The following is a 12,872-nucleotide window of genomic DNA, read 5'->3' as shown; positions in this document are numbered from 1 at the left end:
AGACTATTCCAATGAGCATTGTCAAGAGCTTTCTCTAGGCCTACAAATGGTATAAACGTAGGTTTGACTTTCTATCTTCTACGAGAAGTCGTAGGATCAGAATTGCCTCTAGTGCTGCTACATTTCTCCTGAACCCAAACATCTTCCCCGAGTTCAGCTTCTACCAGTTTTTCCAATCTTCTGTATAGAATTCGTGTTAGTATTTTGCAGCCATGGCTTCTTAAACTGACAGTCCGTTATTTTTCACAAATGTTAACACCTGCTTTCTTTGGAATTGGAATTATTAAAAATGGCTCTGAGCACTATGGGACTTAACATCTGAGGTCATCAGTCCCCTAGAACTTAGAACTACTTAAACCGAACCAACCTAAGGATATCACACACATCCATGACCGAGGCAGGATTCGAACCTGCGACCGTAGCGGTCGCGCGGTTCCAGACTGAAGCGCCTACAACCCCTCGGTCACACCGGGCGACCTGGAATTATTATATTCTCCTTGAAGTCGGAGGGTATTTCACCTGTCTCATACATTTTGCTCACCAGATGGAAGAGTTTTGTCATGCCTGGCTCTCCAAAAGCTATGAATAGTTCTAACGGAATGTTGTCTACTCCTGGGGCCGTGTTTCGACTTCAGTCTTTCAGTGCTTTGTGAAATTCTTCACACAGTATCATATCTCCCTTACCATCTTTACCCACAGCGTGGTCCATTAATCGTAACTGGGCCAAATATCTCACGAAATAAGCGTCTAACTGAAAAACTACAAAGAACGAAACTTGTCTAGTTTGAAGAGGGGAACCAGATGGCGCTATGGTTGGCCCGCTAGATGGCGCTGCCATAGGTCAAACGGATATCAACTGCGTTTTTTTAAATAGGAACCCCCATTTTTATTACATATTCGTGTAGTACGTATAGAATTATGAATGTTTTAGTAAGACCACTTTTTACGCTATGTGATAGATGGCGCTGTAATAGTCACAAACATATGGCTCACAAATTTAGGCGAACAGTTGGTAATAGGTATATTTTTTTTAATTAAAATACAGAACGTAGGTATGTTTGAACACTTTATTTCTGTTGTTCCAATGTGATACATGTAGCTTTGTGAACTTATCATTTCTGAGAACGCATGCTGTTACAGCGTGATTAACTGTAAATACCACATTAATGCAATAAATGCTCAAATTGATGTCCGTCAACCTCAATGAATTTGGCAATACGTGTAACGACATTCCTCTCAACAGCGAGTAGTTCGCCTTTCGTAATGCCGCACCATACATTAACCCGCCAAGGTCGCTGGTGTTCGACTTGTCGCAGCCATCGTGGATTTTCCGTTGCCCAATTGTGCATATTATGCCGGTTTATGTTGCCGCTGTTGGTGAATGACGCTTCGTCGCTAAATAGAACGCGTGCATAAAATCTGTAATCGTCCAGTAATTTCTCTTGTGCCCAGTGGCAGAACTGTACACGACGTTCAAAGTCGTCGCCATGCAATTCCTGGTGCATAGAAATACTGTGTGGGTGCAATCGTTGTTGATGTAGCATTCTCAACATCGACGTTTTTTGAGATTCCCGATTTTGACGCAGTTTGTCTGCTACTGATGTGCGGATTAGCCGCGACAGCAGCTAAAACACCTGCTTGGACATCATCATTTGTTGCAGGTCGTGGTTGACGTTTCACATGTGGCTGAACACATCCTGTTTCCTTAAATAACGTAACTATCCGGCGAACGGTCCGGACACTTGGATGATGTCGTCCAGGATACCGAGCAGGATATTTTGATCACAATAGGCATACACCAACACGTTATAGACCATTTCCGCAATTGGTAAATGGTCCATTTTAACACGGGTAATGTATCACGAAGCAAATACCGTCCGCACTGGCGGAAAGTTACGTGATACCACATACTTATACGTTTGTGACTATTACAGCGCCGTCTATCACAAAGCGAAAAAAGTGGTCCAACTAAAACATTCATATTTCTTTACGTACTACACGAATATGTAATAAAAAATGTGGGTTCCTATTTTAAAAAACACAGTTAATATCCGTTTGACCTATGGCAGCGCCATCTAGCGGGCCAACCATAGCGCTATCTGGTCCCCCCCCCCCCCCTTCAAGCTAGACAAGTTTCGTTCTTTGTAGTTTTTTCGTTAGACGCTTATTTCGTGAGATATTTGGCCCGGTCATGATCAATGGACCACCCTGTATATTCTCTTTCATTTCCATAGTATCAGCCTCAAACACATCTCCCTTGTATAGACTCTCCGTATACTCCTTCTACCTTTCTGGTTTCCTTCTTTGCTTAGTACTGATTTTCCATCCAGCCACATGGCCACAACGAATCCTTACAGCTAGATTTTTCAACAGATACACGAGTGACATAATGCCGTGTGCAACTTCTCTTGTGATTTTCTCGGAGCTGCCAGCGTAGTGCACCTTATTAGGACATTTTGTTGTTTTAATGGCCTGCTAAAGGTTTGTATTACGTTAGAAGCAAATAAGTGACCTCAACGTCGTGGGTTCCCCCTGTTAGAAAAGTGCTGTGCATACAGGTGATAAGTTGTCGTGGGTTCCCCTTGTTAGATTTTGGCTGTGCATACAGGTGATAAGCTGTCGTGGCCCCCTTTGTTAGTAACTTTCGTGCATACAGGTGAGAAGCGGCAGCCAGCCTACCTTGAGCTTGAGCTTCTTCTCGGGGTGGTCGTCGGAGCGGGTGGTGACGACGGCGGGGGCGCCCTTGGTGGCCGGCGCCGCGTCGCCCTGCATCGACTCCACATTCTTGGTGCGGATGAGCCTGCTGAACAGCGTCAGCCCGTCACGCTTCAGCTCTGCGCGGTCCACGTTGCCCAGTGCGCCCAGGTTCAGCTTCATCGTGCCTGCACACACAACGCAAACACGTTCAGTATCCACACATGCACTGCACACTTACACTGATGCGACAAAGAAACTGGTATGGGCATGCGTATTGTAATCCAAGGATATGTAAACAGGCAGAATACGGCACTGTGGTCGGAAACACCCGTATAAGACAACAACTGTCTGGTGCAGTTGTTAGATCTGTTACTGCTGCTACAATTTATGTGAGTTTGATTGTGGAGCTATAGTTGCGCATGAGCAATGGGAGACAGCATCTCCGAGGTAGCGATGGTGTGGGGCTTTTCCTGTACGACCATTTCACGAGTGTACCATGAACATGAGGAATCCGTTAAACATCAAATCTCCGACATCGCTGCAGCCAGAAAAAGATCCTGCAAGAACGGGACCAACAACGATTGAAGAGAATCGTTCAAAGTGACAGAAGTGCAATCATTCTGCAAATTCGAAGTAATTCTACAGTCAATGGCACGTAAATACCCATATGATGCAACACTAGTTGGAGGCGACTTTAACCTACTGAGTACAGACTGTGATGCCTGTGGATTCATTGCTGAAGGTATAAACAGACACTCACGCGAAAATCTTTTGAAAAAACATTCTGAAAAATATTTTGAGCAGCTAGCTCTGCAGCCCACACGCATCTTAGACCTTGTAGGTACAAATAGGATGGAGCTTAGTGACAATGACCTTATAGAAATGAGGATTAGCAATCATGATGTCATTATAGCAACTATGGTTGTGAAAGCCCGCCCAGTTGGCCGTGCGGTCCAACGCACGCACGGCTTTCCGGGTGGGAAGGAGCACCTGGTCCCCGGCACGAATCTGCCCGGCGGACTTGTGGCGTCCAGTGAGCCGGCCACTGTGGATGGTTTTTAGGCGGTTTTCCGTCTGCTTCGGCGAATGCAGGCTGGTTCTCCTTATACCGCCTCAGCTACACTATTTTGGCGATTGGTGTGCAAACACGTTCTCCACGTACGCTACCGCGGAAACATTGGGGTTACACTCGTCTGGTGTGAGACGTTCCCCGGGGGGGTCCACCGGGGGCCAAGCCGCACAATAACCCTAGGTTCGCTGTGGGGCGGTGGAGGGGTGAAGTGGACTGCGGTAGCCATCGTGGAGTTGTGGACCACTGCGGCTGCAGCAGGGATGGAGCCTCTCCGCCGTTTCTACGTCCCCGGTAAAAATAACATAATGTAGCATGGTTACCAAGGTTTCTGCTAGATAGTGCAGATAAGCAGTTGTTAGCATCTCAGAGACTCAACTGACATCACTTAGATCCAGTATTATGGACGCAGAGGAACTAAAAGTTTAAGCAGATTGTTAATTGTGATCTGTGGAGTTATGTGCCTAGCAATTGAATATGAAATGTCGTGTGGTTAGGGCCTCCCGTTTGGTAGACTCTTCGCCTGGTGCAAGTCTTTTGAGTTGATGTCACTTTGGCGACTTGCGTGTCAATGAGGATGAGATGATGATGGTTAGAACAACACAACTCCCAGTCCCTGAGGAGAGAAAATCTCAGACCTAGCCGGGAATCGAACCCGGGCCAGTTGGCATGACATTCCGTCACACTGACCACTCAGCTGCTGGGGCGGACAGCAAGTGGATAAAGGATGGAAACGACCCACCACGGTTTAATAACCAAATATGGAAGATGCTTAGGAAGCAGAGGCAGTTGCGCACTCGGTTCATAAGAGAACGCACAAATAACGACAAGCAGAGGTTAGTAGAGATCCGTGCGTCTGTAAAAAGATCTATGCACGAATCATACAGCAACGATCACCAGGACACCGTAGGAAGAAATCTGGCAGAAAGCCCGAGAAAATTCTGGTCCTATGTAAGTAAGTTCGCTAAGCAGGTCTACGGCTTCCATTCAGTCCCTTGTTGACCAGTCTGGTGTGGCAGTTGAAGATAGCAAAACGAAAGCCGAAGTTTTAAATTTCACGTTCAAGAAATCGTTCACGCAGGAGAGTCATCGGTCAGACTCCCAATTGGACGGAATGGAAATAAGCATCTTTGGCGTAGAGAAACCAATGAAAGATTCGAAAGCAAATAAATCAGCAGGTCCAGATGGAATCCCAATTCGGTTTTACAATGAGTTCTCTATGGCGTTGGGCCATTGTATAGGCTACGTTTATCGTGAATATCTCATCCGGCCCAGAGTCCCTAGTGACTGAAAAAAAGTGCAGGTGACTCCAGTACATACGAAGGGTAAAAGAACAGACCTTCAAAATTACAGACCAATATCCCTAACTGGTTTGCTGCAGGACCCTTGAACATATTCTCAGTTCGAATATAGTAAATTTTCTTGACACTGAGAAGTTTATGTCCAAGAACCAGAATGTTTTTAGAAAGCATTCCTTCAGCGAAATTCAGCTTGACGTTTCATCACATGATATACTGCGAACTATGGATGAAGGGCAACAGGCAGATGCAATATTTATAGATTTCCAGAAGGCGTTTGAGACGGTGCCCCATTGCAGCCTGTTAAGGAAGGTACGAGCATATGGAATAAGTTCCCACATACGTGAGTGGATCCAAGAGTTCTTAAACAATAGAACCCAGTATGTTGTCCTTGACAGCGAGTGTTTATCAGAGACAAAGGTATCGTCAGGCGTGCCCCAGGGAAGTGTGATAGCACTGCTGTTGTTTTCTGTATACCAAAGGATTTGGCGGACAATGTGGGCAGCAATCTGTGGTTGTTTGCTGATGAAGCTGTGGCGTATCGTAAGATGTCGAAGTTGAGTGACTTTAGGAAGATACAAGGCGAATTAGAGAAAATTTGCAGTTGGTGTGATGAATGGCAGCTACCCCTAAATCTGGAAAAATGTAAGTTAATGCGGGTGAGTAGGAAGAACAAACATGTAATGTTCAGATACAGGATTACTAGAGCCCTACTTGGCACAGCCGGCCGCTGTGGCCGAGCGGTTCTAGGCGTTTCAGTCTGGAAACGCACCACTGCTCTGGTGACAGGTTCGAATCCTGCCTCGAACATGGATGTGTGTGCTGTCCTTAGGTTAGTTAGGTTAAAGTAGTTCTGTTCTAGGGGACTGATGACCTCAGATGTTAAGTCCCATAGTACTCAGAGCCATTTGAACCATCTACTTGACACAGTCAAATCATTTCAGTATCTGGGCGTAACGTTCGAAAGCGATATGAAATGCAACGGGCATTTGAGAACTGTGGTAGGAAAGGTGAATGATTATCTTCGGTTTTCTGGGAGAATTTTGGGAAAGAGTGGTTCACCTGTAAAGGAGACCGCATATAGAAGGTTGGTGAGACCTATTCTTGACTACCGCTTGAGTGTTTGTGATCCGCATCAGGTCGGATTGAAGGAAGACATCGTAGCTATTCAGAGGCGGTCTGCTAGATTGTTAACTGGTAGATTCGAACAACACGTAAGTGCCATTTAGATGCTTCGGGAACTCAAATGGGGAATCCCTGGAGGCAAGACGATGTTCTTTTCGGGAAAACTGTAGGGAAAATTTAGAGTGCCGGCATTAGAAGCTGACTGCCAAACAATGCTACTGGGGCGAACGTACATCGCGCATAGGGATGACGAAGGTAAGATACGAGAAATTGGGGCTCTTTCCGAGGCATATAATTAGTCGTTTTTCCATCGCTCTATTTGAGAGTGGAGCAGGGAAGGAAATAATAGTAATACAGGGTACCCTCCGCCAAGCACCGTACGGTGGTTTGCATGGTAGCTATGTAGATGTAGAATAAACAACACAAAGACACAACAAAAATGTTCGATTCGCTTGTGGAAATTTACCAGACGCATCAAAGCATCCTCGTACTAGGCGTGTTTTTTAAGTAAGTACCGGTTTGAAATAAAAAAAAAAAGACGTGCTAAAATATCTCAATAATTTAATTTTTACATGAAAGCCTGTACCTTAATCTACGCACTGACGCCATTACAGTCTGATTCTTCCTTGTTTACGTTGTGTACCGAGTGGTTCAAATGGTTCAAATGGCTCTGAGCACTATGGGACTCAACTGCTGAGGTCATTAGTCCCCTAGAACTTAGAACAAGTTAAACCTAACTAACCTAAGGACATCACAAACATCCATGCCCGAGGCAGGATTCGAACCTGCGACCGTAGCGGTCTTGCGGTTCCAGACTGCAGCGCCTTTAACCGCACGGCCACTACGGCCGGCGAGTGTTTAAGATGCCTCCGATAATGGTGAGCCCCACCGACTGTGAAGTAGGGGCTGTTCTAATATTTCTTAGTGCTAAAGGCCTAAATGCGGTCGATATTCATCATGAGATCTGTACAGTTTAAATAGAAAACATTATGAGTGATGGAATGGTAAGAAAGTGGGTGAGAGAATTTAAAGATGGCCGCACAAATGTGCACGACGAACAACGGAGTGGACGTCCTTCGGGCGTTAATTAAAGTTTGGTGCAGGAAATGGACAAGAAGGTGAGAGAAAACAGACGCTTTACGATTTCCTCCTTGCGGGATGACTTTCCTAATGTTTCTCGTAGTGTTGGGAACCGAAAATGTTGACGGATGCGCACAAAACCAAACGTTTAGGCGATGCATTGACTTTCACTGAGCGGTACCACAACGGCGGTGATGACTTCTTAAGCGAAATTGTTACACGTGATGAAACATGGGTGGCCTACGTCACACCAGAATCAAAGCAACAGCCCGTGGAAGTTGAGCAAGGGCATCGTATGGCTGCAAGACAATGCCCGTCCGCATGTGGCGAATCAGACCAAAGATCTCATCACATCTTTTCGATTGGAAACTCTAGGTAATCCTCCGTACAGCCCCGATCTTGCGCCCAGTGACTACCATCTTGAAGAAAGACCTGGGCGGTCAGCGTCTTCGAGACGATGACGAAGTCAAAACAGTGGTGATGCAGTGGTTAACAAGTCAGGAGGCAGACTTGTATGAGGAGGGTATTCAAAAACTGGCACAACATTATGACAAGTGCATGAATATTGGCGGAAGTTATGTAGAAAAGTAGATTAAGGTACAGCCTTTCATGCAAAAATAAAATTATTGAGATATCTTAGGACGTCTTTTTTTAATTTCAAAACGGTGCGTACTTAAAAAACACGCCTCATATATGCAGGGAGAAAGGCAATGTTATACACTACTGGCCATTAAAATTGCTAAACCAAGAATAAATGCAGATGATAAACGGGTATTCATTGGACAAATCTATTATACTAGAACTGACATGTGATTACATTTTCACGCAATTTGAGTGCATAGATCCTGAGAAATCAGTACCCAGAACAACCACCTCTGGCCGTAATGACGGCCTCGATACGCCTGGGCATTGAGTCAGAGCTTGGATGGCGTGTACAGGTACAGCTGCCCATGCAGCTTCAACACGATACCACAGTCCATCAAGAGTAGTGACTGGCGTATTGTGACGAGACAGTTGCTCGGTCACCATTGACCAGACGTTTTGAATTGGTGAGAGATCTGGAGAATGTGCTGGCCAGGGCAGCAGTCGAACATTTTCTGTATCCAGAAAGGCCCGTAGAGAACCTGAAAGATGAGGTCGTGCATTATCCTGTTGAAATGTAGGGTTTCGCAGGTACCGAATGAAGGGTAGAGCCACGGGTCGTAACACATCTGAAATGAAACGTCCACTGTTCAAAGTGCCACCAATGCGAACAAGAGGTGACCGAGACGTGTAACCAGTTGGCACCCCATACCATCACGCCAGGTGATATGCCAGTATGGCGATGACGAATACACGCTTCCAATGTGCGTTCACCGCGATGTCGCCAAACACGGATGCGACCATCGCGATGCTGTAAACAGAACCTGGATTCATCCGAAAAAATGACGTTTTGCCATTCGTGCACCCAGGTTCGTCGTCGAGAACACCATCGCAGGCGCTCCTGTCTGTGATGCAGCGTCATGGGTAACCGCAGCCACGGTCTCCGAGCCGATAGTCTGTGCTGCTGCAAACGTCGTCGAGGTGTTCTTGCAGATGGTTGTTGTCTTGCAAACGTCCCATTCTGTTGACTCAAGGGTCGAGAAGTGGCTGCACAATCCCTTACAGCCATGCGGATAAGATGCCTGTCATCTCGACTGCTAGTGATACGAGGCCGTTGGGATCCAGCACAGCGTTCCGTATTAACTTCCTGAACCCACCGATTCCATATTCTGCTAACAGTCATTGAATCTCGACCAAAGCGAGCAGCAATGTCAGGAGGCCGTTGGGATCCAGCACAGCGTTCCGTATTACCTTCCTGAACCGACCGATTCCATATTCTGCTAACAGTCATTGGATCTCGACCAAAGCGAGCAGCAATGTCGCGATACGATAAACCGCAATTGCGATAGGCTACAATCGGACCTTTATCAAAGTCGGAAACGTGATGGTATGCATTTCTCCTCCTTACACGAGGCATGACAACAACGATTCACCAGGCAACGCCGACCAACTGCTGTTTGTGTATGAGAAACCGGTTGGAAACTTTCCTCATGTCAGCACGTTGTAGGTGTCGCCATCGGCGCCAACCTCGTGTGAATGCTCTGAATAGCTAGTCGTTTGCATATCACAGCATCTTCTTCCTGTCGGTTAAATTTCGCGTCCGCAGCACGTCATCTTCGTGGTGTAGCGATTTTAATGGCCAGTAGTGTATGTACGGCTGGTGGCTTAGCCTATGGCGGAGAAAATGTGTTCGACCTGCAGAGAGTTCTCAGCGGCACGGTCGGAACTGGGACGCGAGGACTGGTCTCGCAGTCAGAAGTGAGGCTGCAGTTGACCGCCGGAACAAGAGCGCGCCGGCAAGTGGACAACAGCGCCGGGGGTTCTGCGATTGCCTGTCACGTCCACAGTGCCGGCCCAATTTGACTGCTCTGTCTGCCACCCCAGCTCCGTCCCCAGAGTCCTATCCTCCCCACTCTCCCCTCCTTCCCCCCCCCCCCCCAACCGCGCCTTCGGTAGACGCTGCTGCAGCTGCCGCCGCCGTTGTATTGATCGCCCCACGCTCTGCTTTCCTTCCCCCCACGCTTCAAACATCCCCTCCTACACACTACGCCCCCCACGCCACCTTCCCCCGCTTTCGTGGTGGCCGGCAGACGGTATTTCCGCCCCCGCAACGCCGCCCCGGCCGCCGGGCCGGAATAAGCTGCGGTGACGTCACGCGGTGCCGCTGCGGCCGTCCACAATTATAGAGCGCCGGGCCGCGCCGCGCACACCCTCCGCCACTCACCGCCGCCACGTGTCGGCGCGCCTACGGCCTGGGACAGCCTCGCGCCTTCAATTGCGGGGGCGGCTAATCGATTGGACCAGCAAAAGCGGGGGCGGCGTAGGCAGAGGCTGCAGCACCGCGACCCGTGACCTGTCCTCCCGCCGCTCTTGCTAACGTGCAAGTGATCCACCAACGTCACACGGGCCGACGGCTGTATATACAGGGTGTTACAAAAGGTACGGCCAAACTTTCAGGAAACATTCCTCACACACAAAGGAAGAAAATATGTTATGTGGACATGTGTCCGGAAATGCTTACTTTACTGTTAGAGCTCATTTTATTACTTCTCTTCAAATCACATTAACCATGGAATGGAAACACACAGCTACAGAACGTACCAGCGTGACTTGAAACACTTTGTTACAGGAAATGTTCAAAATGTCCTCCGTTAGCGTGGATACGTGCATCTACCCTCCGTCGCATGGAATTCTCTGATGCAGCCCTAGAGAATGGCGTATTGTATCACAGCCGTCCACAATACGAGCACGAACAGTCTCTACATTCGGTACCGGGGTTGCGTAGACAAGAGCTTTCAAATGCCCCCATAAATGAAAGTCGAGAGGGTTGAGGTCAGGAGAGCGTGGAGGCCACGGAATTGGTCCGCCTCTACCAATCCGTCGGTCACCGAATCTGTTGTTGAGAAGCGTACGAACACTTCGGCTGAAATGTGCAGGAGCTCCATCGTGCATGAACCACATGTTGTGTCCTACTTGTAAAGGCACATGTTCTAGCAGCACAGGTAGAGTATCCCGTATGAAATCGTGATAACGTGCTCCATTGAGCGTAGGTGGAATAACATGAGGCCCAATCGAGACATCACCAACAATGCCTGCCCAAACGTTCACAGAAAACCTGTGTCGATGACACAATTGCGTGCGGATTCTCGTCAGCCCATATATGTCGATTGTGAAAATTTACAATTTGATCACGTCGGAATGAAGTGTCATCCGTAAAGAGAACATTTGCACTGAAACGAGGATTGACACATTGTCGGATGAACCATTCGCAGAAGTGTACCCGTGGAGCCCAATCACCTGCTGATAGTGCCTGCACACGCTGTACACGGTACGGAAACAACTGGTTCTCCCGTAGCACTCTCCATACAGTGACGTGGTCAACGTTACCTTGTACAGCAGCAACTTCTCTGACGCTGACATTAGGGTTATCGTCAACTGCACGAAGAATTGCCTCGTCCATTGCAGGTGTCCTCGTCGTTCTAGGTCTTCCCCAGTCGCGAGTCATACGCTGGAATGTTCCGTGCTGCCTAAAACGCCGATCAATTGCTTCGAACGTCTTCCTGTCGGGACACCTTCGTTCTGGAAATCTGTCTCGATACAAACGCACCGCGCCACGGCTATTGCCCCGTGCTAATCCGTAGATCAAATGGGCATCTGCCAACTCCGCATTTGTAAACATTGCACTGACTGCAAAACCACGTTCGTGATGAACACTAACCTGTTGATGCTACGTACTGATGTGCTTGATGCTAGTACTGTAGAGCAATGAGTCGCATGTCAACACAAGCACCGAAGTCAACATTACCTTCCTTCAATTGGGCCAACTGGTGGTGAATGGAGGAAGTATAGTACATACTGACGAAACTAAAATGAGCTCTAACACGGAAAGTAAGCGTTTCCGGACACATGTCCACATAACATCTTTTGTTTCTTTGTGTGTGAGGAACGTTTCCTGAAAGTTTGGCCGTACCTTTCTGTAACACCCTGTATTCGCGATCGGCGCGCGCCTAGCGGCGTCAGACGGAAACGTTCCCTACTTTCTGAATAGTCCTTGCATGACAGGTTGTGATTTTTCACAACGCTAAAGGTGAACCATATGGAAAAACTGCTGCCGCGGTCAACATACGTAACAGTTCTGTGGCAGACATCGTCAGACGATTCGAAAGTGAGGACCGTACCGACTCTATACCGCAAAAGGGCCAGCTGCCGAAGCTGCATGCACGTGACAAGAGGCGGCTAATACGGAAAATAAAAAAGGATCCTACACTCAGTCCACCCAGATTAGCACGTGAGCTGCAAAACGAGACTGGCAAGAACGTACATCCTGAAACGATTCGCAGAACACTGAATGAAAGTGGCTACTATGGAAGAGTGGCCAGGAAGATACCGCGTGTGAATGAACAGAATCGAAAGAAGAGATTGTACTTTGCCAGGGAGTTTATTACGAAGGATGGAGACGGTGGAACGACGTCATTTTTGCCGACGAAAGTAAATTCGAAACGTCCCTTTAGAAAAATCAATGAATTACGTTTCTGATAAACCTCTTACATTATTTGATCTTGGTTCGAATGGATCTGAGCACTATGGGACTTAACATCTGAGATCAGTCCCCTAGAACTTAGAACTACTTAAACCTAACTAACCTAAGGACATCACACACATCCATGCCCGAGGCAGGATTCGAACCTGCGACCGTAGCAGTCGCACGGTTCCGGACTGAAGTGCCTAGAACCGCTCGGCCACCGCGGCCGGCATTATTTGATCTTCAAACAGCTGAGGGGAACTAAACGTACTCAGACATTTCTCTCTTTACTTTTTCTGATCAACACTAAACCGTCACACAATATTTTTGGCGCAACGCAATCTGACTTTCAATAATCTCTAGAAAAGAATGGCCCTGACTAATAATAACCTATACCTTTCATGAATCACTTACCTCACAAAAATCTTCGTTAGTCGAACTACTGCAATACAGCGAGCGCCAATACTGCCAGCCAAATAAAAGATTCAGACTACTGAAG

At 47.5% G+C, this 12,872-nt stretch overlaps 1 protein-coding gene across 1 annotated transcript in view; it reads right to left on the bottom strand.

Moving 5' to 3' along the window:
• The window catches only part of LOC126213052 (probable cationic amino acid transporter), a 717,466-nt gene that overhangs the window by 470,436 nt on the left and 234,158 nt on the right, over positions 1 to 12,872 (bottom strand). The window contains exon 2 of the mRNA XM_049940623.1: positions 2,680 to 2,882. Within this exon, the coding sequence (XP_049796580.1) occupies positions 2,680 to 2,877 (198 nt within the window). The 5' untranslated portion in view covers positions 2,878 to 2,882. The remainder of the gene's footprint in view (positions 1 to 2,679; positions 2,883 to 12,872) is intronic.

Source organism: Schistocerca nitens, chromosome 11 (assembly GCF_023898315.1).
Source record: "Schistocerca nitens isolate TAMUIC-IGC-003100 chromosome 11, iqSchNite1.1, whole genome shotgun sequence".
Classification (NCBI taxonomy): Eukaryota; Metazoa; Arthropoda; class Insecta; order Orthoptera; family Acrididae; genus Schistocerca; species Schistocerca nitens.
Note: the sequence above shows the minus strand (reverse complement) of the source record. Positions and strands in the feature narration are given on the sequence as shown.